Here is a 23,757-nt window from a genome sequence, read left to right on the forward strand (position 1 = left end):
TACATCTTTGTAAACACTGCTTACTATAAAAAAGAAATTGAACCCCCATATAGACTCTTGGAAGGCAGTACACTGCTCTGTCCTCTCTTGGCTTCACCTAATAAATTAAACATTAAAGAAAGTTTACACTGATGCTAAAAGGAGATTAAAAAGGACCATCAATTAATGAAAATAACAAGGTGGCACCCTTCCTTGCACACTTTATAGCTTGTACATTATACTTAGAAGTGACTGTCCTAAAGTATTCAGACAGGATGCACAAATTTATACAGCATGAATCAAGGTTTACAACGGTTTAGCTTGTTCATAGCAGAGCAAGTGTTATGCTGTCAATGGAGGGATGCAGTTCAGAATCCAAATGTGAACATTACTATAATGCTATTCACTGTTGCATTTGTGTAACTTTAATGTGTGACCTTGCAAGCTCATGCAATTGGCTGATATAAAAAGTATCAAAAGATGTGCAAAGTGAAGTTATTCACACCAACTAGTGGGGTTTTACCTCCAGCTCAATAGGAGGCAGCTAGAGGTTTACTAGGTGGAAAATCAACAATAACATAGTAAATGGGTCATTTGCATCCCTTAGCATACTTACTGCTCGCAGAAGGTACAGCAGGCACCTTTAAACCCATGCTCCCTTCTGGAGCCAGGTCCCCCATTTTTCCTTAGTGATATCTGGTCACCAAATAAATGGGCAGGGTAGCATCAAGAAATAATTATAAAAAGTAGTCAATTCCACACAGATACTTCTATGTCAACACAATACAATGCATTCATAAACCTTAACAGGCTCTGGGACCATTCACTCAGTTACCAGTAGTCATTAAGGGTACATGGGCCACTCATTTTAAACTGAAAACAGACAATTTAAAGTAGAGCGGCACAATTAATCGTTAAGAATCAAGATCGCAATTTTTTTCCCTCCTCGCGATCTTAAAGCATTTTCCTGATTCTTTCTATGCAGAGAATTTTCTGCTCAAGCAGACAGCTGTCAAAAAACAAAACGAAAAAACAGGCAGTCTGCCAAGTATCACAATATTCTTCAGCTGCTGAGCTAACTATAAACATTGTAAGATTTTGTTCTTTAGATCAAAAGGAATGAAATTCGGTCTGTAAATGAGGGAAGTTTAACCACTTAAAGACTAAACCTTTTTCTGACTGGTTTCAAGTTAAAATCATTTTTTTGCTAGAAAATTACTTAGAACTCCCAAACATTCTATATATATATTTTTAGCAGAGACCCCAGAGAATAAAATGGAGGTTGTTGCAATATTTTATGTCACACCTCATTTGCGCAGCTGTCTTTCAAATGCAATTTTTTGGGGGAAAAAAATACACTTTACTGTTTTTTTTTCATTCAATTTAATTCAGTTAGCCCAATTTGTTTTGTATGATGTGAAAGATGATGTTACACCGCAAGACTCTTGAGAGAATCGTGATCTTTATTCTAAGCAAAAAAAAAAAAAAATCGGGATTCTAATTTTGGCCAGAATCGTGCAGCTCTAATTTAAAGGGACCGACCAACTTCACGTCAATCTGCATTAGCTAGTACAACCTGTGAAGTGTATCCAGCTAATCGTAAGCTTATACTGTCAAGTCAGAATCAGCATGTGGCAAATTAAGTCAGCCTAAAGACAAAGCTTCATATACTTTATCAGATTTGACTGGCATGTACCTTTAAACACATAGTATAAACAAAAATCATACTCGCTTAATTACAATTCATCATTTTTAGGCTTTGGTTTATCAAACACCAAAAAGGGCATTTGCCTGATGCACAAGAGGATTCCTATTCCTTTCTATTGGAAACTGTGCAGGGCTTAGGGGAAAATACTATGGGGTTGATTTACTAAAGGCAAATATACTGTGCACTACAAGTGCACTTGCTCTAGATCTGAGGGGAAAATGCAAGAAAAAAAAAATTAAAAAAAATCAACATTTATGCTTGTACATGATTGGATGATAGAAATCAGCAGAGCTTCCCCTCAGATCTAGAGCAACTGCACTTGTAGTGCACAGTATATTTCCCTTTAGTAAATCAACCTCTATATTTTGTTGCATCAAAGCACATTTATGGTCTCACAGGATTTAATGGCAACAAAATGAAAAACAAATGAAAAAAAAAAAAAAGGAGCACAGAAATGCAGACAGACACAAAGGCGTGAACCTAGCCTACAAAGCTCTCTCCAATTACCAAATTTGTAAGGGTGTATACACATCTGGACCATGCTATATTTTTCATTTCGGCTGCTTTCCTTATCAAAAAAAAAAATTGCCCTGAGAGAACAGTCCATGTGAGTCGCATTTCAGAGAAACTTGGGCTCTGAATGTTCTGTACGTAGTTATGGTGCGAGTATTATAGCGGTTTGCAAGGATGCTATACTCATTGGTAAAGACAACAAACAGGTGCACCCTCTAGTGGCTACTGTTTACATGAAATACCATCTACCATGCCATATGTGAAACATAGGCCATAAGGTGAACTAGGAAAAAATGAATTTTCGTTCCCACACACAGGCACTACTTTTTAAATGTATTTTTGCATGGACAACACCCCTATGCACTTAGTATGTTAAAAGTTCTCCACAAAATATCCTGCAGTTTCTTTGTCACGATCCATAAATGTATGTAATTGTGATGCAAAAAACCCCAAAAAAGTATGGTGCTGGTTTTTCTTGTAACTTTATTTGTATTAATTTTAGCAACACAAAATATCTCTCAAACTGATATTTACACAGGAGCTTAACTTTTGAGACAGGTATTGGTGCATTAATACACTCAAGAGTAAATGTAGACCATATAATATGGCAAGGTTGTAGAAAATATGCTTCGATTTCACAGACTGACACCAAGCAAAATAAAACATACACATTGTAAATGTATCAAGACAGATGTTGTAGTCATCAAAATTTTCAGTAGGCAAGGTGTAATCAAAGAAAGTTAAAAATGCCGCACACTTTGCCACAAATTGGCTGAAATGGCTCAAAATGCAACCCCCCCCCCCCCTTAATGCCAAAAGTTTACAATTCTACAATAAATGTATTACAGCTCAAAAATCACCCTAAAATATGAAACAGTATCCTCACTCATCAGTCTCATTCCTATCACTGTCATCAGAGCTATCGTCTAATGTAGCTCTTTTTTTTTTCTTGGGAAACATTTGCACAATTTTTGCACCGACATAAACTGGTACAAGACAGTCTTGTAGACATACAGGAACATCTTCCGGTCTCACATTTGCCTTGATTGCAACTGCAGTGGACTACCTGCAACACACTTTCATGGGTAGGATTTCTTGTCATCAAGGACACTGTTAACTTCCCATCCTTGAGGTGCCATCCATTGTCAATGGGTGGCGGGGCACCCATTATACCTTTCAGAGAATGTCTCATTAGGACTGCTTGGTAGTTTGCCCTTTTACAGTGTTGGTAAAGTGAGTCACTTTGTTCTGGCAAAGCCGATGATGCACAGCCCTGTAGTAATTAGACTAGGTGAATTTCACACATGCATGTCCTATCTGGGCATTCTAAGAAAAAAATCGTTTGGAGATGCAGGACTGCAAGACATACTCATTGAGTCTGAAGTTGTTGCCCCAGGATCCATCAATGGGGTGATGAATGGTCATCACTACAACCGCAGCATGAAGGCACGCAAACTTCTGTATGAGAGTCTGCAACGCATCATAGTTCTCACCTTCTTAGACTCTTTGCCAGAGGAGAGAGATGAATATGTGGATGTCATAAATGAGATCAAATGTGCATTCCAGGACAGAACAATGGATGTTTTGTGTGCAAATGATACATTTGACAAAATGTGTTTCAAATATGTAGACTTTGTGAAAAGAAGAAGTGAAGAAAACCCAACGTTTGCCTTTTGAAGTTCATATATTGACATGGTACAGATACTCTCGTGTGAGAATAACACGAAAATTGGATTGGCAGCTTCACCTGTCAACAGTGCTCTTGATGATGCCTTGTTTTTTTGCGTACGATCGTGTAAATTATGCTAGGTATTTAACTGCATACTGGCTGGAAATGGTCAATTTGCCCCTCACACATCCATCTTGCCATAGTGAGCTCAGTGTTAAAGGCCAGTGGACTGTCCAACGTCCAAGTGTCTCGACTGCTTGTGACCAGGCCATTGAGCAATCATGCAACAGAGATTCCAAGACAAAGGGTGGTTGGACAGGGTTAACACAGAATCGAGCTGCAGTATATCGCTGGATATTGTCGCAACATGAAAGGGTTTGCCATAGCAAGACAATATGAGACAATGGCAGGTAAATGTCCTCATACAAGGAAGCGAAAAGACCTTGACAGCACACAAATTTATACTGATGAAAAGGCTGTGACCAGAATCATATGGATCCTAGATTCCATGCTGAATCTTTTTGACACACACCAAGATGGCATTGTATGTATTAGCTCTGGGACAGTTGCTGCTGAAGAAACCATGAGAGATTTGCTTGCAGCTTTAGAAAAAGAGGGAAAACACTGTCAAAGAGTTTATGAACCAAAGACTGTTATCACCATTAGTTGACATATTTTCTCCCATCAAAACACAAAAATCGAAGACCTTTAGTGACCAAGCAAAGACAAAAAAGAAATCTGCAGCAGGCAAGGAAGTGATTCTGCGTGCCAACAAGAAGCTATTCTCCAGACTACTCGTCATAGGTAAAAGTAGAAAGATAGACCTACTCTTTGGGAACAGTCTCATATCCTTTAGTTAGTGCTGATGGTTCACTTGCTAAAAACAACAAGTCAGCTCTTCTGGATCTATTGGAAACCAAATGTGGAGACTGTTAAGTTCACAAAGTTCTGGCTGATGGAGCTATTCTGTTCGATGGCATGGCAGTCATTCAAGCCATTCGATCAGTGGCAGCTGGTGGGTACCTCAAACCCCCCCTTGCTGTCTGCTGGCACTTACCCCATCTGGGCGGCAGGCACATCCGCATCGGTGGGCACTTCGGGCAGCAGGAGGGATCGACAGACATGAGGCTGCGGCGGGCATCGGCTCCTGTGTCTTCTCCTGCTCGCTTCTGCTGTGCGTCTCCACCCCTCCTCCTAGGCACCCAATAGGATCACCTGTCCTTTCAGCCAATCGGGTGATGAGTGATGGCCGGGAGGAGGATCAGTGTTGCAACAGCGAATTTGGATGGGCTCATGGTGCAATGCTCTGTGCCACAAGCCCACCTTATTTGGAAGCCTATTAGAGCCACTGACTCTAATCAGGTGCTTAAAAAAAAAAAAAAAAAAAACCCCACCGCTGTAATTCATGTGCCCAGCGCCCTGAAAGGGATGAGACACATGAATAGGAAGTGGCAGCCAGGGATCATAGAGCATTAATCAGGATGTGGAGGCCGTGGATAGAGGGGGCGGTGTCCGGGCACCCCTAATGGATGGGCCGCCACTGCATTCGGTCCATACCATGTACCTTGGAGAGCTAGCCGAGACAATATTGCATTACATAGTCAAGCTTGCTCTGAAGCACAACTGTACATGGATAGACTTTGTGATTGACCGGTATCCTGAAATGAGTATTAAAAATCTAGAACTGTCACGTAGAGCTGGTGGTGGTACACAACAGGTAAAAATTTATGGACAGAATCAGAAGACACCAACACAATGGAAAAAGTTTCTATCAGATGGCACAGACAAAGAGGCACTTGCAGAATTTCTCTATGTTGTATGGCAAGATGCTGATCTTACAACTGTGGGTAAAGACTTAGGCCCCTTTCACACGAGCGTGTCAGTGTACGGACTCCGCTTTGCTCAGCAGGAATCGCTCCATTGATCCCCACTGAGTAGACAGATGACGGGTCCGTCTCTGCACTGTCAGAGCCCCGCTCTCCTTTATGGGGGATTGGATGAAAACGGACACCTGTCAGTTTTCATCCGATCGACGGATGGAAAATAGGGTTTTCATCGCCTGAATTTAGTAGAGCAGATCGGATGTCAGGGGACATGTCACCGCTGACATCAGTCGTTCCATAGACCTGCATGGAGCGTCTGTTCAGGTCCACCTCAAAAACTGTGAAATGGGCTTTAAGCTTGTACATAGCACATGGAGACCTGTGTCACCGCGTGACTGTAATGGAGGGTTTGCAACTCTTGGTGAAGTTGAAGATCTGACATGTCATCATGAGGAATGTGACCTCAGGGTGTTTTTTCATGCAAATAATGCTGCACAGAAGCATCACACTGTAGTCATTAAGAGCCCTGATACTAATGTGGCAGTGTTTGCTTTAAAGAGTTTTTTAACCCAAAAAAAAAAATAAAATAGATCCTGCTCCTTTTAAATAGTGCTTGCCCTATGTCATTTTGCTGCCTGTAACACCTAAAAAACCTGGGTGACCCTGCAAGTTTCTCCCCTCCCCTCTGTAAACTGACCATGGTAATCATGGCTTGCTGAGCCCTGACACTGTGGTCAGTTTGCATGCTTCCATCATCTGCAGCCTGCTGTCCCGTGTCCTCCTTCCCCCCCTCCCCTACCTGCCTGTCAGCTTGTGACAGTGCCGCTGCTGCTCAAAGAACTCAAACCTGTATGCACCATCCACACTGTCTCCTTATGCACTGTCCCCCTCTGTGTGTGATTTATTAAAAAAATGCTGTAAGGATCTCATGTAAGAGCAGAGATCCGCGTTCGCATGGCTGACCGGGTCTCTCCTCCTCTCCCGAGTGACGCCAGTAGGGGAATCTCAGCCCCTCCTTCTGCATATAACAGAGGAGGAAAGGAGAGACTCAGTCGGTCATGTGATTGCAGATCTCGGCTCTTACATGAGGTATTTACAGCATTTTTTTTTATAAATCAAACACACGGAGGGGGACAATGCATAGTGAGACAACACGGATGGTGCATACTTGTTAGAGTGGCTTAACAACCACTTAAAGTCTAGTAGGTTGTATATTTTTTTTTTACATGGGTTGGCAACAAAACAAGGATCATTGACTTAGCAAATGTGTCTTCAGCTCTTGGCACCAGTGTGTGCTTGGCACTTATTGAGATCCATAACTTCTCAGGCTGTGACTCTACAAGCGCCTTTTATGGCAAAGGCAAAAAAAAGGCTTTTTCTGTTGCTTGTGAGAAACGGTTTTAACCTGGGCCAGTCTACCTTTGAACTACTTTGCAAATATGTGTGCCACCTGTATGCCCAGTCATCTGCAAAAAATGTGAACGATGCAAGATACAAAGCATTCTGTATGGCAGCGTCAGCTTTGCCAGAACTATCCATGCCTCTGACAAGTAATGCCCTTTACCAAGACTGTAAAAGGGCAAGCTACCAAGCAGCCATAATGAGACATTCTCTGAAAGGTATAATGTGTGCCCCGTCACCCATTGGCAATGGATGGTACCTCGAGGATGGGAAGTTTAACAGTGACCTGGATGACTAGAAATCCTGTCCCTGAAAGTGTTGCAGGTAGTCCATTGCAGTTGCAATCAAGGCAAATGTGAGACAGGAAGAAGGAAGGAAAAAGGAGAAAGGAGAAAAAAGAAGAAAGAAGAATCCAAAAAATGGAGACAAAATATCACAATAATGAAAAGAAAGAAATTGCATGCTCAATGTGTCTTGCATTGTAATGTGCTTAATACAACACAGTAAACACACCAAAAATTAATTATGCATGGAAAATGCGTTTAACGCAATGGTACGACTAGGTCCTAAGACAGGTGTGACTGAATAAATACCTCACAAATAAAGCTGTAGTGAGAAAAAAAAGAATGGTGTAATACATAGGTAGCAGGTAAATTTCTTGAGCCATGTACCAGATGGATATATCACGAGATACTCCTTTAACCTTCCGGAGACACGTTATCCTTTATAAATATTAGTTATATTTTATTCTCCTAATATAGTTCCTAGTCTGGCTCTTCTGAGGACACCATGGCCCAGGAGCCTTGGGAGAAAGGTTGCCATAGAGAGTATTGAACTTACAGTATTATAAAAGATTCATGTATACCGGTTCATAAGGAGATTGGATTGATCTGACAATTTACAAAAAGCGTTCAGTAAAAAAAAACAAACAAACAAAAAAACACCATACCAGGCAAAATGTGTCCAAGAAGAGCATCCAACAACCAGAAGGCCTTTTCCTCATCTTTAGTAACCAAAATAAGGTATCCAGTGAGAAAATTCATACCCTGCAATAAAGACACACCCCATGTTTTTTTACACAAATAATAATCCTGGTATTACAAATCATCTGAAATATAGAGAAAATAACTGATTGTACACAAATGCTGTACCTTAGGCCTCATGCACACAGGGCATTCGATTTTCTCTTCTGAACGCCTTTTATCCCTGGCTGGAAAAAAGCTGCTTAAAACCACATCTAAAGCCGTGTTTTGCTCACGTGTTTAGGTGCATTAGGGTTTTCAGCCTTAATGCATTCAATTGGCAAGAATATTAATTTATTCTGATCATTGAAATTAATGAATTCTCAAGCGCTAAACACCTCTAGCATTTAAAGTGGTTGTAAACCTCAGACATGAAGTAGAAACAAAGCATATCCTTCTATAGTGTGTGCTTGTCTCAATTAACCGCTTGCCGAGTTATACTGTGGCAGAATGGCACGGGCAGGCGAATCGCCGGCAGGTTACGTCGCCCTTAAGGCAGCCACTAGGGGCCCCCGGAGCCGATGCGAGTGCCCGGCGGTCTCGATGACCGCCAGGCTCCCGCGATCGCTCGGAACACAGCGAGAACCGTGATCTCTGTGTGTAAACACAGAGATCCTAGTTCTCTGAGGGGAGAAGTGACAGACTGTCTGTTCATACAAAGTATGAACAACGATCTGTCATCTCCCCTAGTTAGTCACCTCCCCCCTTCAGTTAGAACATACACTAGGGAATACAATTAACCCCTTGATCGCCCCCTAGTGTTAACCCCTTCACTGCCAGTGACATTTTTACAGTAATCAGTGCATTTTTATAGCATTGATTGCTGTATTAATGCCAATGGTCCCAAAAATGTGTCAAAATTATCTGATGTGTCCACCATAATGTCACAGTCCCGATAAAAATCACAGATCGCTGCCATTACTAGTAAAATAAATAAATAAAATGCTATAAATCCCCTATTTTGTAGATGCTATAACTTTTGCACAAACCAATCAATATACGCTTATTGTGATTTTTATTACCAAAAATATGTAGAAGACTACATAATCGGCCTAAACTGAGAAAAAATTTGCTTTAAAAAAAATAAAAAAAAAAAAAAAAGGGGGGGTATTATAGCAAAAAGTACAAAATATTGTGTTTCTTTTGTTTATAGCGCAAAGAATAAAAACCACAGAGATGATCAAATACCACCAAAAGAAAGCTCTATTTGTGGGAAAAAAAGGACGTCAATTTTGTTTGGGTACAACATCGCATGACTGCGCAATTGTCAGTTAAATCGACGCAGTGCTGAATCGCAAAAAGTGTTCTTGTCAGGAAGGGGGTAAAATCTTCCGGGGCTGAAGCAGTTAAGAGCACTAAAGGGATGATTTACTAAAACCGGAGAGATCAAAATCTGGTGCTGCCATGCATGGTAGCCAATCAGCTTCCAACTTCAGCTTGTTCAATTAAGCTTTAACAAAAAATAAAAAATGGAAGCCAATTGGTTTCTATGCAGAGCTGCACCAGATTTTGCACTCACCAGTTTTAGTAATTCAACCTCCAAGTTTAATTTCTATCAGCTGCTTTGTTTCTCTGCAATCTGCGTGAATTACTTCTGATAAGTTTTCCTGATACCAAGAGAAAAAAGGTGACATAGGAGGGAGCTCCAGCAGATCAGCTTCAGCTCTGTTCCTGTGTGGAGGGGGGTGCGACTCTTTCTTACAATCAGCTCACTGAGCTCTGCAGAGTGCAATTTCACAAGCTTTATAAAAGTCTGCACTTTGAACAGATGTAGAGAAGACAAGGCAGCAGATAAACAGGTACAACTTATATAGGAGGAATCATCTCTGTGTATCACCTGAGGCCAGTCAGTGGGTTTACAACCACTTTAAGTGCATTTAGATGAATTCACGAGTATTAAGAGTTTTTCCTGTTCCCTTCCCAAATGTGCTAATGATTTTTTTTTGTCAGCATGTAAATGCCTATGTGTGGCATAAGGCTTTAGGTGTATCTAAAGTCAACTTTCTTTTTAGTTTTGGACAAAGTGGGGAGAGGGTGAGAACCTCTGTTACATTTTAAACGTTAGAACAGAGATCACAGACCGTAAAGAAAAAGTTGACAGCAGTGCTTTACAGATCATCCCCCCCCCATTTTCTCCTATCCTGCTCAGAAAACAAAGAAGTCCACAATCCAATATCTCAAAGTATACATGCACCTACACACGTCTAAGAACAATTCTAGGCAGATACCAATTAACCTCACAATGTCTTGTTTTAACTAAGTAAACCAATACAAATATTGAGAACAACATACAAAAGTACATTCCAATACAGCCCAACTAAAGATCAAACCCCAGACTCTAGTGCAGCACAAGACTAACTACAAAAGTTACCCTTCTTATTTTTGTATAACAAACAGGGGGAGATTTACTCAAACTGGTGTATTTAGAATCTGGTGCATCTGTGAATGATAGCCAATCAGCTTCTAACTTCAGCTTGTACAATTAAGCTTAAAAAATAAAACCTGGAAGCTGATTGGTTTCTATGCAGAGTTGCACCAGATTTTGCACTCTAGTTTTAGTAAATCAACCCTGTGTTCAAAAAGAAAACTACTGAAGTAATGGAGAGTAAAAATGGCCTTTCACCATTCACGGCTCAAACGAGAAAATCTATGAACTTCACAAATGCCAGCTATAGTGTTCAGGTTGCTGTGACTTCCATGGCTGTTCCAACACCCAGTGACTGCATCTGATAAGATGCAGTCACTCAGTCAATTTTTAAAGAAGTGCTTGCAGGGTCACTTTCAAACAGCAGAATTATTAGGGTCAGTTCATCCCCATGTTCTTACTTCTGTAAGGTGAGCTAAGAGAGAACATCATAAATGTGTTTAGTGTTCACGGTGAACCCTGAAGATTAATTTCTCCACAGTGCCTGTACCTACTGAGGTTAGCAAAAGCTTGTTTACCACTTAATAATATAAATATTGAACATCTTTAGCCTTGCTACGCATTCACTTGAAGCAGTTTGAATTTACCCAAACTAAAATATTGGTTTTAACAGTTAAGGACTGCAATATTAAATAGTAATGGCAATAGCAACTAAATGTAATAGCACAGCATAAACACGCTAAATACTGGTTATTATTTGGACTGGGGACTGCTGATTTGCCCTTGAACTGCTGAGATGCGAGCTTCACTGCAATGCAAGCTTTTCATCTATAAACACAATTACAGTACACTAAGTAGAGCAGAGAGCACTGTTTGACATTGTGTATTCAATCCATCACCAAGGATTACATGCCAGAAAAAGTAAAAACAGCAATTCTCCAAGTGCATTACAATGGGACAATCTCTACATTTACTTTACTGTGATGTATCCACAAGAGCAGATCAAATATCCTGCATTCATGGATACATCACAGCAAATAACCTTCATCCTCATACCAAATAATTAATTGGGTTCTAAAGCATAGACTTGATTTTTACCTTAATGCATTCCCTGTATAAGGCTCAGTTCACACCTATGCGTTTTTTGGTGCTTTTTGCAGAAATGCACTACAGTCCTTTTAACAGGGTTTCCTACGGGACACGTTCACATCTATTCTTTTTTTTCAGCCGCTGGGTTTTTGGAAAGGGTCAGGGACTTTTTTTTCTTAAAAGCAAAACCTTTTTTTGGTTCAATAGACTTCAATAGAGAAGCTGCAGAAAAGCATGTAGTGTGTTTTTGCTGCGATTTGTGTTTTTTAATCCACCCAACAACAAATTGGGCAAAAAAAAAATTCAAAAACCCAAAATGCATCAAAAAACGTGCAAAAAAAATGCATCAAAAATACGTGTGTAAAACAGCAAAATGCACTGCAGAAACTGATCAAAAACATACTGAATAGGTGTGAAGCGAGCCTTAAGATAAAAAAATGTCCCACTAGTTGTTTGCCACCCCCACCTCCCTTCATACTTACCCAAGACTTATCTCGATTCAGCGGTGTGCCCATCCGCAGCAGTGCTGGTCTCTCTCTCTCCTCATAGGCTCAGAGACAGCTCGGCCATTGGCCCAGCCACGGTAACTACCCTTTACAACCACTTAAAGCCCTTACAAAAACATCTGCAGTGATATGGTGACAATTTTTAAGAGGCAAACCACACATGTTGCAAAGAGAATACTGTATGTCTTTGTTCCTTCATGAAAACATAGCACTTCCAGAACTAGCACTAAATATTAGAGTAATGTTTTGTAGAATAATGCCATGAGTTTCTCTTACAGCAGAACTATAGCTGAAAATATGAAAAAAATGAAAAGCACAATAATAAAATAACAAAGACAACTTTTGCAGCAATATTTGGCTTTATTCCAGGTATTTTACCCACAGTACTTTACTGCCACTAGATGTCCTCAGTCTGGTTGTCAGCATCCTACCCACTTTCTCTGAGCCCAGGTCGTCCTGGCCCTACCCCAGCCTGAGACAGGACAATGAAAGCAGAAGCCAAACGGCAATGAGCTCAACTTTTTGTCTCTCTCCTTTCTCATATCAGCATTCTTATTGTCAGCACATGAACTGACTTCTTGTGTTACTGCTTTCTCTCACACTCCAGCCCTGATGTACAAGGACTGCAGGAGGCGGATACCAGGTCAAATTTAGGATCTTACACTGCTTGCATTAAAACATAGATTTCATGATGTAATAATGAATACAGAGCTGCATTAGATTTGCATATTTTTTTTTATCTGCCCAGAGTTGAGCTATAAGATATCAATATTTCTGAAATATTGATATGTTGATTTGTTATTGCGGAACATGCATTAATGTAGAATATAAGTACATATGTAATTAAATTAAAACATGTTTAAAGTTACTCATCACAAAATTATAGGTATCTTACATAGAAAAACAAAACTTTAATAAAATATATTTCTTCCATGTGCTTTGATTTTATGATTTCCTGTTAGTTATGGCCAAAGGCTTGGAAAGATTCACAGGTTAGAGAGGTAGGGCTGCAACTGATGGAAACATTGGCATTTTACAAGTCAGAATGCCTAGCCGCTAGTGGACCAGCTAAAAAGCCCTGTTACATTCCAAACTTGTGCCAAAGCTAGTCTTGCAAGACTGTGGTAGATAAACAGCATGAGCTTCATTATTAATGTTCCCTACATATCTATGGTAATATAAAGTAAGCACCCAAAGAATTTCTAAATATCCATGTAAAAAGCCTTGCACAACATTAAAACATTTCTCGTATTCTGTGGATAAAGGATATGCATGTAGATTTTTTTTTTTTTTTTTTGCTTTTACGATCGAAAAGTTTAAGTGGAACTAACAGATCATAACTGGTAAGCACGGGGTATTACTATTATGTTTATTGTAGTTTTTGGTTTCCTTTTTTATTTTTCTATATGTATTATGCTATATATACATTAACACTTTCTTAACGGATGATACAGCTAACATATTTATTTTCTATGTTATGTTTTATACTCTCTGGGTGGCCTACCACTGGCGCTGGGTTACTTTTCTGTGTTTTTTTTCTGTTTTTCTCTGGAACTAACAGCTGATATTTTTATGCTAAGTAAATTGTAAATCTCACATTTATGCTCCATGTACACAAGACACTCAAAAACTGCTAAAAAAAAAAAAAACACTGGATAAAACAACGCTAATATTTAGAGTTTTTCGCCAGCGTTTTTGCAGTGTTTAGGAGTGATAGCATTTTTGTTAAAGAGGGGGCGACCGCCTGTGTCCTTAACAGCCAGTGAATAGCTGATTGTTAAGGAGGGGGCTGGCAAGACGGCTGCTGCGTCCTTAACGGGGGACTCAGCAGGGTTCCCCGCTGACAGCTGAAAGTAAACAAAACAAGTGGCGGCAATAAAAATTGAGAAATGAAAAACAGCATGGGGTCCCCCCCAGTCCATACCATGTCCTTCTGGTACAAATTTTAAGTTGAGACCCTTATCCGAGCAAGCAGCGGCAGGCCAGGAAAGGGGGGGGGGGGGGGTGAGCAAGACCTTCTGAACCATACCAGACGACATGCCCTTAACATGGGGGGGGGATGCTTATTGATGAGGACAAGGGCCTCTTACCCCACAACCCTGACCCGATGGTTTTGGGGGTGCAGGTGTAGACTTATTGGAACCTGGAAGCCCTCTCTAACAAGGGGGCCCACAGATCCCACCCGCCCGCTATGTGAATGTACACTGTACCCCTACTCATTCACCAAAAAAGTGTCAAAGTAAATAAAAACACACACAGCTTTTGACAAGCTCTTTAATAATAAAAAAAAAAAAAAAAAAAAAAAAAAAAAAAAAAAACAATGTACCCTGGTATAGATTCACAGTCCATCACAATGAACGCCGCCCGCTGATCCAAGAAAAAAAAAAAAAAAAAAAAAGGAAGGTCAGCACCAAATGACAGCTTTGCAGCTGAACTAAGGGGCAGAGCCACTCGGTGAGGTCACCGGGTTTCCAGCCCCTTAGATCAATTAGCGATGGAGCTGTCATTCGGCAGGAGCCTTCATCAGATGCGGACCTTTTTTTTTTTTTTCCTGGGTTAGCGGCCAACGTTCATCATGATTAATGCTGGAGCTACACCAAGCAACATAGTTTGTTTTTTTTTTTGTTTTTTTTAAGTAAAAAGACTTACTCTGTGCCCCATACTCATTCATATAGGGGGGGGCCGGGTTCTAAAGGGGCTTCCAGATTTCAAAAAGTCACCCGCTGCACCCCCACAAGGGTTCCTAAGGGTCTGGTATGGATTTGGGGGGGGGGGTTCCACTGCGATTTTTAAATTTTTCAGCTGAAGGGTCATCTGTTGTTAAAGATGCGGCAGTCGGCTTGCCGGCCCGCTCCTTAACAACCAGCTTTACACTGGTTGTTAACCGGTTCCCGACCAGCTCACGCAGATATACTGCGGCAGAATGGCTCCCCTGGGCGAAATCCCGTATGGGTACATCCATTCATTTAGCAGCCACCAGAGGGCGCACGTGCCCGCTGCACGGCGGGGGACCAGATGCGCGTGGCTGGCAAGCACGATTGTGTGCATGAGCACCAGCACAGGGATTTGTGTGTTTACACACACAAATCCCTGTGCTGTCAGGGAAGAGGAGCCATATTGTTTGTACCTACTAAGTAGGAAAAACAATATATGTCTCCTCTCCTAGTCAATCCTATCCCCCCACAGTTAGAACACACTGAGGAAACACAATTAACCCCTTCATCGCCCCCTAGTGTTAATCCCTTCCCTGCCAGTGACATTTACACAGTAATCAGTGCATTTTTATAGCACTGATCGCTGTATAAATGCCAATGGTCCCAAAAACGTGTCAAAAGTCTCCGATCTGTCCGTTGCAATGTCGCAGTACTGATAAAAATCACAGATTACCGCCATTACTAGTAAAAAAAAAAAAAAAAAAAAAAAACAAAAGCCATAAATCTTTCCCATAGTTTGTAGACACTAGAACATTGGTGCAAACCAATCAATATACGCTTTGATTTTTTTTATACCAAAAATATGTAGAAGAATATATATTGGCCTAAACAGATAGGATAACACTGTGCTTCTAGGGACAGGAAAAAAAAAAAAACGCTCAAAGTAGCTGCTAGGAGCATAAAATATAACCTAGTGTGCATGGAGCCTCACAGTTTAATACTTCCTTCAAGCCTCCCAGCTTGAGGCAAGCTCCACAGTTACAATATTGCAAACTCATTGGGGGGGATACTAAGCAAATGCTAAACAGCATAGGTTTACACTTGTGCAGGAGATTACCACTGCGGGTCGGCACCAGTTCCCACAGCCATAACCACCCTCAAAGAAAATTGCACTGTCACTCAGGAGATGCGTGGGGTACCATTACTCCTAATGGCATCCTCACACACTGGAAAACGCAGCGTGGGAACCACACTACACTTGCGGTTTTCGTGTGGGCTACGATTTCAGAAAAGGTACAGGAGCCTTTACTGGAGGCATAGCAGACCATGTAAATGACTAGGCTGGCACTACCTAGTGTAATACCATAACTTAGTCTTGAAAAAGTCACTTGACCTGAGCTTGGGTATTGTTTTTTTTATTGCTAAAAAAGGTAGACAGTTTTTACAAATCTGTTGCCTTTATGTTGTTACATGTTAGAAATGCACATGGTAAAGTTACTAAAGGGTCCTCTTTAATGTAGCAAATGCAATAGGTGCATTTATTTGTACGGTACATTTGGCTCTCAATGTGCGTGTGGGGTGAAACCTAACAGAGGCCTTACTACCCACTATCTTTAGAAAGTCTTAAAGGATTGTTCCTGTTACATTCAAATTCTCTAAATTTAAAGGATAAGTTCACCTTTTTACATAAAATAATAAATGCACATTTTTTTTGCAGGTTAAAAAAAAAACAAGCATTTCTTATTTTGTTGTTTTAGGAACATGTAAAGCATCGCCCCAGAGATCAGCAGATCACTCCTGAAAATCTGTCAGTGTATCTGCTTGCTCGTAGCTCGTAAGGGCAAACTGATACACTCTGACAGGAAAAATCCACCACGCTGCTGTGCAGTGACCTGAATGAATTGTTACTACCGGTATGTGACCCTTCAACTAAAGTTGAGAAAAAACTGCTTCCTGCTGGAGCTTCACTAAGCTGCACCAAAAAATGCTGTGTGATTGGACACAGCTGATCACATGGTAAAGGGCCGCTGGGACGACATCTATGGACACCCTCCCAGATCTATAGCACTGCGCCGTAGCCGTCTTTTAGTTAAGTGGTTAAAGGGTTAGTTCACCTTTACAGAAGAACTGTAAAAGTTTACACCGGACTCCCTCCCCACCCCTGCTGTGTTTACCACCAGCAGATCCAACCCGCTCCCCCCCCCCCAGACCTCAGATTTGAATTCCCTGATGCTCTCTACATCTTTTCAGTTATGTGCTACCAGGACGGGTTTTAAATGTGGTCAGTGCCATTACATGGACAGCGCCAATTCGATTCCATCCGGTCCGTCCTGGCAGCCCATGGCAAAGATGAGAGAGAGCAATGGGGATTTCAAATCCCCAGACCAGTGGAATGGATACAGAAGCCCTGACAGCTGGGGATTGCCGCTGTAAGTATAACAGGGACCAAGGGGGTGGGGAGGGGGTCTGGTGTTGAGTAACTTTTACAGTTTTTCTATGAAGGTGAACAAACCCTTTAAATCATTTTGTAACTTATCAAAAATAGTTTTTGTTACAGCTTACTGCAAACTTAAACCGGAACTTCAGTCATTTTTTCCATCTTTCTAGCTATTAAATCTTCTGCCCTTGTTCTTTTGACTTTGGATAGTAAATAATTTTTTTTGCCAGTAAATACCTTATACAGCCCACTTCCTGTTTCTTGTCTGGTAAAAAGCCTAGGCTTATGACATGCACAGCTCTCTCTCTCTCTCACTCTTGTGAAAGTTTGCCAGGAAGGGAGGGGAGGATGAGTAATAAGAGGTCCAATGAGAGCTGCAGAGCTGGAGGTGTGCGTCTGTAAATCCAGGAAGTGAACAGGCAGCAGCTTCAGCTGCCCACAGTTATATATATATAATGTGGCGCTAATTAAAGTGACGTAAAAAATGAATAAATAAATCTGAACATAATAACTTCCAGCTGCTGGCAGATAAATGCTGCAGCCGGTATGTAAGTGCATAAACATGACAACTCTTCACTACAACGTAGAATACTTCAAAAAGGTGTAGATAATTAAAGTGCAGATAACTACAGCAATATGAACAAAGATACAAAAAATATAAATATATAAATCTTAGAAACATCAGATCTTCTCATAAAGTGCATATAGTAAAATAAAGTGCAAAGTCCAAAAAGTGCAGTTTAAACTCCAGTGCAGAGGGAGTAAACCTCCATACAATAGTTCATGCAAATAAAGCAGCAAAGTGCAAGTGCAAAAAATAATTGATCGTTGTCAGCTTCCTCCAATCCTTAACCCAATCTGTGGTGCGCCACACGTTTCCCCCAGCCTCTCACCTCTATTGGAGACCCCTACGGGTCAAGTCAAGCCGGAAGTACTCTGTTAGCTGGAAACAGGATTTTTAACTGTAAGTTACTGCTGTTTGTTTTACAAAAACCTTTGGAATTACTGCACGATGAAGCCATCCCTTTGTATTGCATGTCTTCACCGCATGGACTAAGCCTGAAGTCATCTCCCTCCCCTACCCCACCTTCTCCACCCACCCCAACACACCCGTTGCACGTTTGAATGTTATTTAGACTGTATGACCTGACTTTTGTGACATATGTTTGAAGTAATGCTTTCAGGGTAATGCGGCGTCATGCATGATGTGATGTTTCGGGGTATTATTACTCTGCACAACACATTAGGCATCATACCGCAGGATGAATGTAATTTATTGGTATGCTTGGCGATGTATTGTTATGTAGTGTATTTATGCGCTGCGTCGCAGTACAGATTGGATGTACCCTGTTTAAGTATTTGTTTTTTTGTATATTTTCTTGCAAAATAAAGTATACATTTTTCAATCAAAAAAGCCTGAAGTCATCGCTTCTCAGTCTTTTGGCTAAGATCAAGTGTAGTATCTGTTCTTATCAGTTTCCAGGAGGTGGCGCTTGCTTCCGTCCCTGATCTATGGCGAGATAGAGATGGGATGGCGGTTGCTATGCAAAACCTGCTGGAGTAAAGGTGACCTGCAGCGGTTTGTAGCCGAAAGGGAAGCCTTCTGATGGGGATGGAGAACCACGGGGTCTGATCCAGAGGGTCGGGACCCTGGCCTTCTGGCCTGGATTGGGGCAGCTCTAGCTCCGGACAGTTATTCGGGAGAGAATGCTGGCTCCCCTTACTCTCACTGGGGGAGCGGCCAGTATTTCCCGAATGCAATTAGGTAGCAGGGACGGAACGACGGTGAGGCCTGCTGGTAAAGGGCTCTCACCAAGCTTCCAGAACTCCATGCCTTCCTGCCTGGGGTGGGGGCTGCTGTGGTCCGGGCCGGTGGCCAGGGTTGGAGTATGTGCCCCTGGAGTGGCAGTCCAGGGGTGCCAGTTACTTTGATTTGAGGCACCACAGTCACTGCACCATAGAACACGCTTTTTTAGCACCTGCCTCTTGGGCCGGGTCTTTTGGCTGGGACCAGAGGAATTTTTTATTCCTGGCCCGGAGGGCCTGGTCATTGTTTTACACAATGGCCACCTTTTTCACTCTCCTCTCCACTATGCCTTCCCCACTTTCTTTTATTTAATTGATGCCTACGTTTGTCACGTTTTGTCTTTTTATGTTTGTACACGGTTGTCTCACTGTGTGACGAGTAGGGATGCGGGTCCTCGGGCCAGCCCTGAAAGTCTTGGGAAGGGGTGAACATGGCCTTTTGGCTTAGTTCACCCTCTCTCATGGGGTTTCTCTTCGGGAGAGCCTCACCTAGTACTTGGGTGGGTTCTGTTTCGGCAGGCCCTCCAGAGAACGGGGTCTGTCTGGTTTCGGCCAGCTAGACCATTGTAAAGTACCCTTGTCCCCGTCTGGAGCCTAACGCCCTGGGGGAATCAGGGAATTGGCACGTCTGTGTACCCGTTGCACTTTTTTGTGTTCACTCTTTATGTGTGTGCACATTTTTTTGGCACCGGGTGAAGTTTTTTTGGGTGTGTTATGCACGCCATAGGCTTTCAATAAAAAAAAAAAAAAAGCCTGAAGTCACCTTCCAAAAACTGGCCATTTTTGTGACGATCGTTGGAAGCTGATCAATTGTTGCAATCTGTCTATTCCATATTGAAGGCTTCACTTGACCCATAGGGGTCTCCAATAGAGGTGAGAGGCTGGGGGAAACCGTGTGGCGCACCACGGATTATGTTGAGGATTGGAGGAAGCTGACACCGATCAATTATTTTTTTGCACTTGCATTTTGCTACTTTATTTGCATGAACTATTGTATGGAGGTTTACTCCCTCCGCACTGGAGTTTAAACTGCACTTTTTTGACTTTGCAATTTATTTTACTATATGCACTTTATGAGAAGATCTGATGTTTCTAAGATTTATATTGTTTGTATCTTTGTTCATATTAGTGTAATTATCTGCATTTTAATTATCTACACCTTTTTGAAGTATTCTACGTTGTAGTGAAGAGTTGTCACGTTTATGCACTTACATACCGACTGCAGCATTTATCTGCCAGCAGCTGGAAGTTATTGTGTTCAGATTTATTTATTCATTTTTTACGTCACTGTAGTTAGCGCCACATACTTTATATATATGTGAGCAGACTGCAGTTCCTCTTTAACCACTTAACAACCGGCCCATAGCCGAATGACGGCTACAGGGCGGTTGCTTAACTCTCGGAGGGCGTATAGTGACGTCCTTCCAGAATTCTGCTCTCGCACGCCCCCGAGAACATCCGTGATCGCGGCCGTTTACCATGTGATCGCTGCGTCACATGACGCCGGTTCCTCTCTCCCCTCTGTGTACCGATCGGTACAGAAGGGGAGAGATCGGATGGCAGCAGCGCTGTGGGCTGGATGTGTAGTGCCCACAGCGCTGCTCTGTGACACAGAGCCACATCCATTTATGCTTAGCCATCCCTCCATGCTCAGAAATACCCTGTGCAGTACTCTGCAACACTCTGTGCAACACCCTGTGCAACACCCTGCCATGCTCAGCCATACTTGGCCATGCTCAGCCGTACTTGGCCTCTGTATGTGGCCAGGCTGTGGAAGTCTCACACATGTGATATCGCAGTACTCAGGAGGAGAAGGAGAATTTATTTTGGGGTGTCATTTTTGGTATGTACATGCTATGTGTTAGAAATATTGTATAAATGGACAGGGAGGTTGCTTAACTCTGGGAGGGCGTATAGTGACGTCCTCCCAGAATTCCGCTCTCGCACGCCCCCGAGAACATCCGTGATCGCAGCCGTTTACCATGTGATCGCTGCGTCAAATGACGGAGTGATCAAATGTAAACAAACCGGCGTCATGTGACGCCGGTTCCTCTCTCCCTTCTGTGTACCGATCGGAACAGAAGGGGAGAGATCGGATGGCAGCAGCGCTGTGGGCTGGATATGTAGTGCCCACAGCGCTGCTCTGTGACACAGAGCCACATCCATTTATGCTTACCCATCCCTCCATGCTCAGAAATACCCTGTGCAATACTCTGCAACACCCTGTGCAACACCCTGTGCAACACCCTGCCATGCTCAGCCGTACTCGGCCTCTGTATGTGGCCAGGCTGTGGAAGTCTCACACATGTGATATCGCAGTACTCAGGAGGAGTAGGAGAATTTATTTTGGGGTGTCATTTTTGGTATGTACATGCTATGTGTTAGAAATATTGTATAAATGGACAACTTTGTGTTAAAAAAAAAAAAAAGCGTTTTAACCACTTCCCGCCCGCCGTCATATGACGTCCTTGAATTTGTGCGGGGATATCTGAATGATGCCTGCAGCTACAGGCATCACTCAGATATCATCTTTTTCAGCCGGAGATTCCCTACACCATAAGAATGATCATGGCAGCTGTTCCACTGCTTGATTGTTTACGGGAGGCGAGAGGGGACGTCCCCCCCTCCCACCACCCTCCGGTGCTTCTACCGACTCACCGCTACGATTGAAACCAGGATCGTTTTTTTTTTTATTATTTCAGGCTTCCCAGTCTAGAGGTGAGATGTGGGGTCTTATTGACCCCTATCTTACTGAAAAGAGGACCTGTCATGCCATATTCCTATTACATGGGATGTTTACATTCCTTGTAATAGGAATAAAAGTGATCAAAAAATAAATTTTTTGGAAAAAACTCTGCGTAACTTCTTCTTTCACATTATGCAAAAACATTGGGCTAACTTTACTGTTTTGTTTTTTTTTTTTAGCACAAAACTTTTTTTTTTTTCCCAAAAAAAACACGTTCGAAAGATTGCTGCGCAAATACAGTGCGAGATAAAAAGTTGCAACGACTGCCATTGTATTCTCTAGGGTCTTTGTTAAAAAAAACATATATAATGTTTTGGGGTTCTATGTAATTTTCTAGCAAATAAATGATGATTTTTACATGTAGGAGAGAAATGACAGAATTGGCCTGGGTGCTCCAGAACGCCTGAAGGTGCTCCGTGCATGTTGGGTCTCTGTATGTGGCCACGTTGTGTAAAAGTCTCACACATGTGGTATCGCCATACTCGGGAGTAATAGCAGAATGTGTTTTGGGGTGTAATTTGTGGTATGCATATGCGGTGTTTGAGAAATAACCTGCTAATATGACAATTTTGTGAAAACAAAAAAAAAGAAAGAAAATCTTGATTTTGCAAAGAACTGTGGGAAAAAAATTACAACTTCAAAAAACTCACCATGCATCTTTCTAAATACCCTGGAATGTCTTCTTTCCAAAAAGGGGTCATTTGGTTGGTATTTGTACTTTTCTGGCAGTAATGAAGAAAAATTACTAATTTGCTAAATTTTATAACCGAAACACAGGAAAATTCATTTTTTTACCGAATTTTCAGTCTCTTTTCTTTTATAGCACAAAAAATAAAATAACCCAGCGGTGATTAAATACCACCAAAAGAAAGCTCTATTTGTGTGAAAAAAAGGACAAAAATTTCATATAGGTACAGTGTTGCATGACTGAGTAATTGTCATTCAAAATGTGAGAGCACCGAAAGCTGAAAATTGGTCTGGTTATTAAGGGGGGTTTAAGTGCCCAGTGGTCAAGTGGTTAATTACACAGCATTATATTTCTAAAACTACAGAAAACCAGCACCAGGGCTTATTGGTGCTAGCCGCTATTAATGACTTTTTACAATATCTAACAATCAGTGGAATGTTTCCAATCATGCATAAAGAAATAGAGTCTGGTTAAATTATGCAGTTCACAAAACAACTTTTAAATGAACCAACATAATCCACTGTTGAACTGATTGTGTATAAGGAAATGCAATCAGGTTTAATAGGATTCACATTTCAAGCTGTTTTTTCCAGAAACTTCATTGAGATACTTTGCACGGTCTGGTTCCTTCTAGAGAAAAAGAATTCCAGCAAGCCATGCTTGCCAACTTTACAACTGCAGCCATAGCGACAGAGTGTTGCTGAGCTCCTGGGCAGAACAGGATATTTATGAAGAGGAACTTTCAGCAGCCTCTAGCCATGCATCCAAGTCCCTGAAAGGCTGAACAGAATACAGACTGTTTTCTATGAAGTTACAAAAAAAATACAATAATTATTTTGAGATTTTTTGTGCTCACCTTTTGTTGGAGTCTAATGAGGGACATAGGAAGTCTTTAACCTTTGGCAAAAAAAAAAAAATCTATACGTCAGCCAAGGATAACCTCTCCTCCTATCAGCATGCCTCAGTTTAATGGCAAAGCAGTACCCAGAGCATAATCATACCCAGAGAGGGATGGCACCTGTGCACCCAACAGACTCCAAGGAAACCCTTTTGTCTCACTCGATCATAGGGGGACACAGGAAGTCTTAAATCTTTGGAACATCCAAAACAGTTCAACTGAGGGTCTGCTGCACAGTAGAGCTGTGCGATTCAACCCCCCTCACGATCTTAATACAGAATTTCCCCGATTCATGTTAAACAAGTGCAGAGGCGTTCTCTGCTCAGAGCTGTCAAAAGAAGAAGAAAAAACCTCAGCCAGCAAATGTTTATCAACAGTGATAAAGAGAAACAACGTATCTCTTGGATCTTTTAGCTCAAAGGAATGAAGTTAAAATCTGTATTTCTTGCTAGA

The 23,757-nt window shown here is 41.7% G+C and overlaps 1 protein-coding gene and 1 pseudogene across 2 annotated transcripts in view; one reads left to right on the forward strand and one right to left on the reverse strand.

Annotated features, from left to right (window-relative positions):
- Positions 1-23,757, reverse strand: part of GRTP1 (growth hormone regulated TBC protein 1) — a 122,711-nt gene that overhangs the window by 47,078 nt on the left and 51,876 nt on the right. For both annotated transcript variants that reach the window (XM_073614550.1, XM_073614551.1), the window contains exon 6: positions 8,043-8,139. In XM_073614550.1, coding sequence (XP_073470651.1) covers positions 8,043-8,139 — 97 coding nt within the window. The remainder of the gene's footprint in view (positions 1-8,042; positions 8,140-23,757) is intronic.
- On the forward strand, positions 18,591-18,723 carry LOC141130835 (U2 spliceosomal RNA; annotated as a pseudogene).

Source organism: Aquarana catesbeiana, linkage group LG02 (genome assembly GCF_042186555.1).
Source record: "Aquarana catesbeiana isolate 2022-GZ linkage group LG02, ASM4218655v1, whole genome shotgun sequence".
In the NCBI taxonomy this organism is placed as follows: domain Eukaryota; kingdom Metazoa; phylum Chordata; class Amphibia; order Anura; family Ranidae; genus Aquarana; species Aquarana catesbeiana.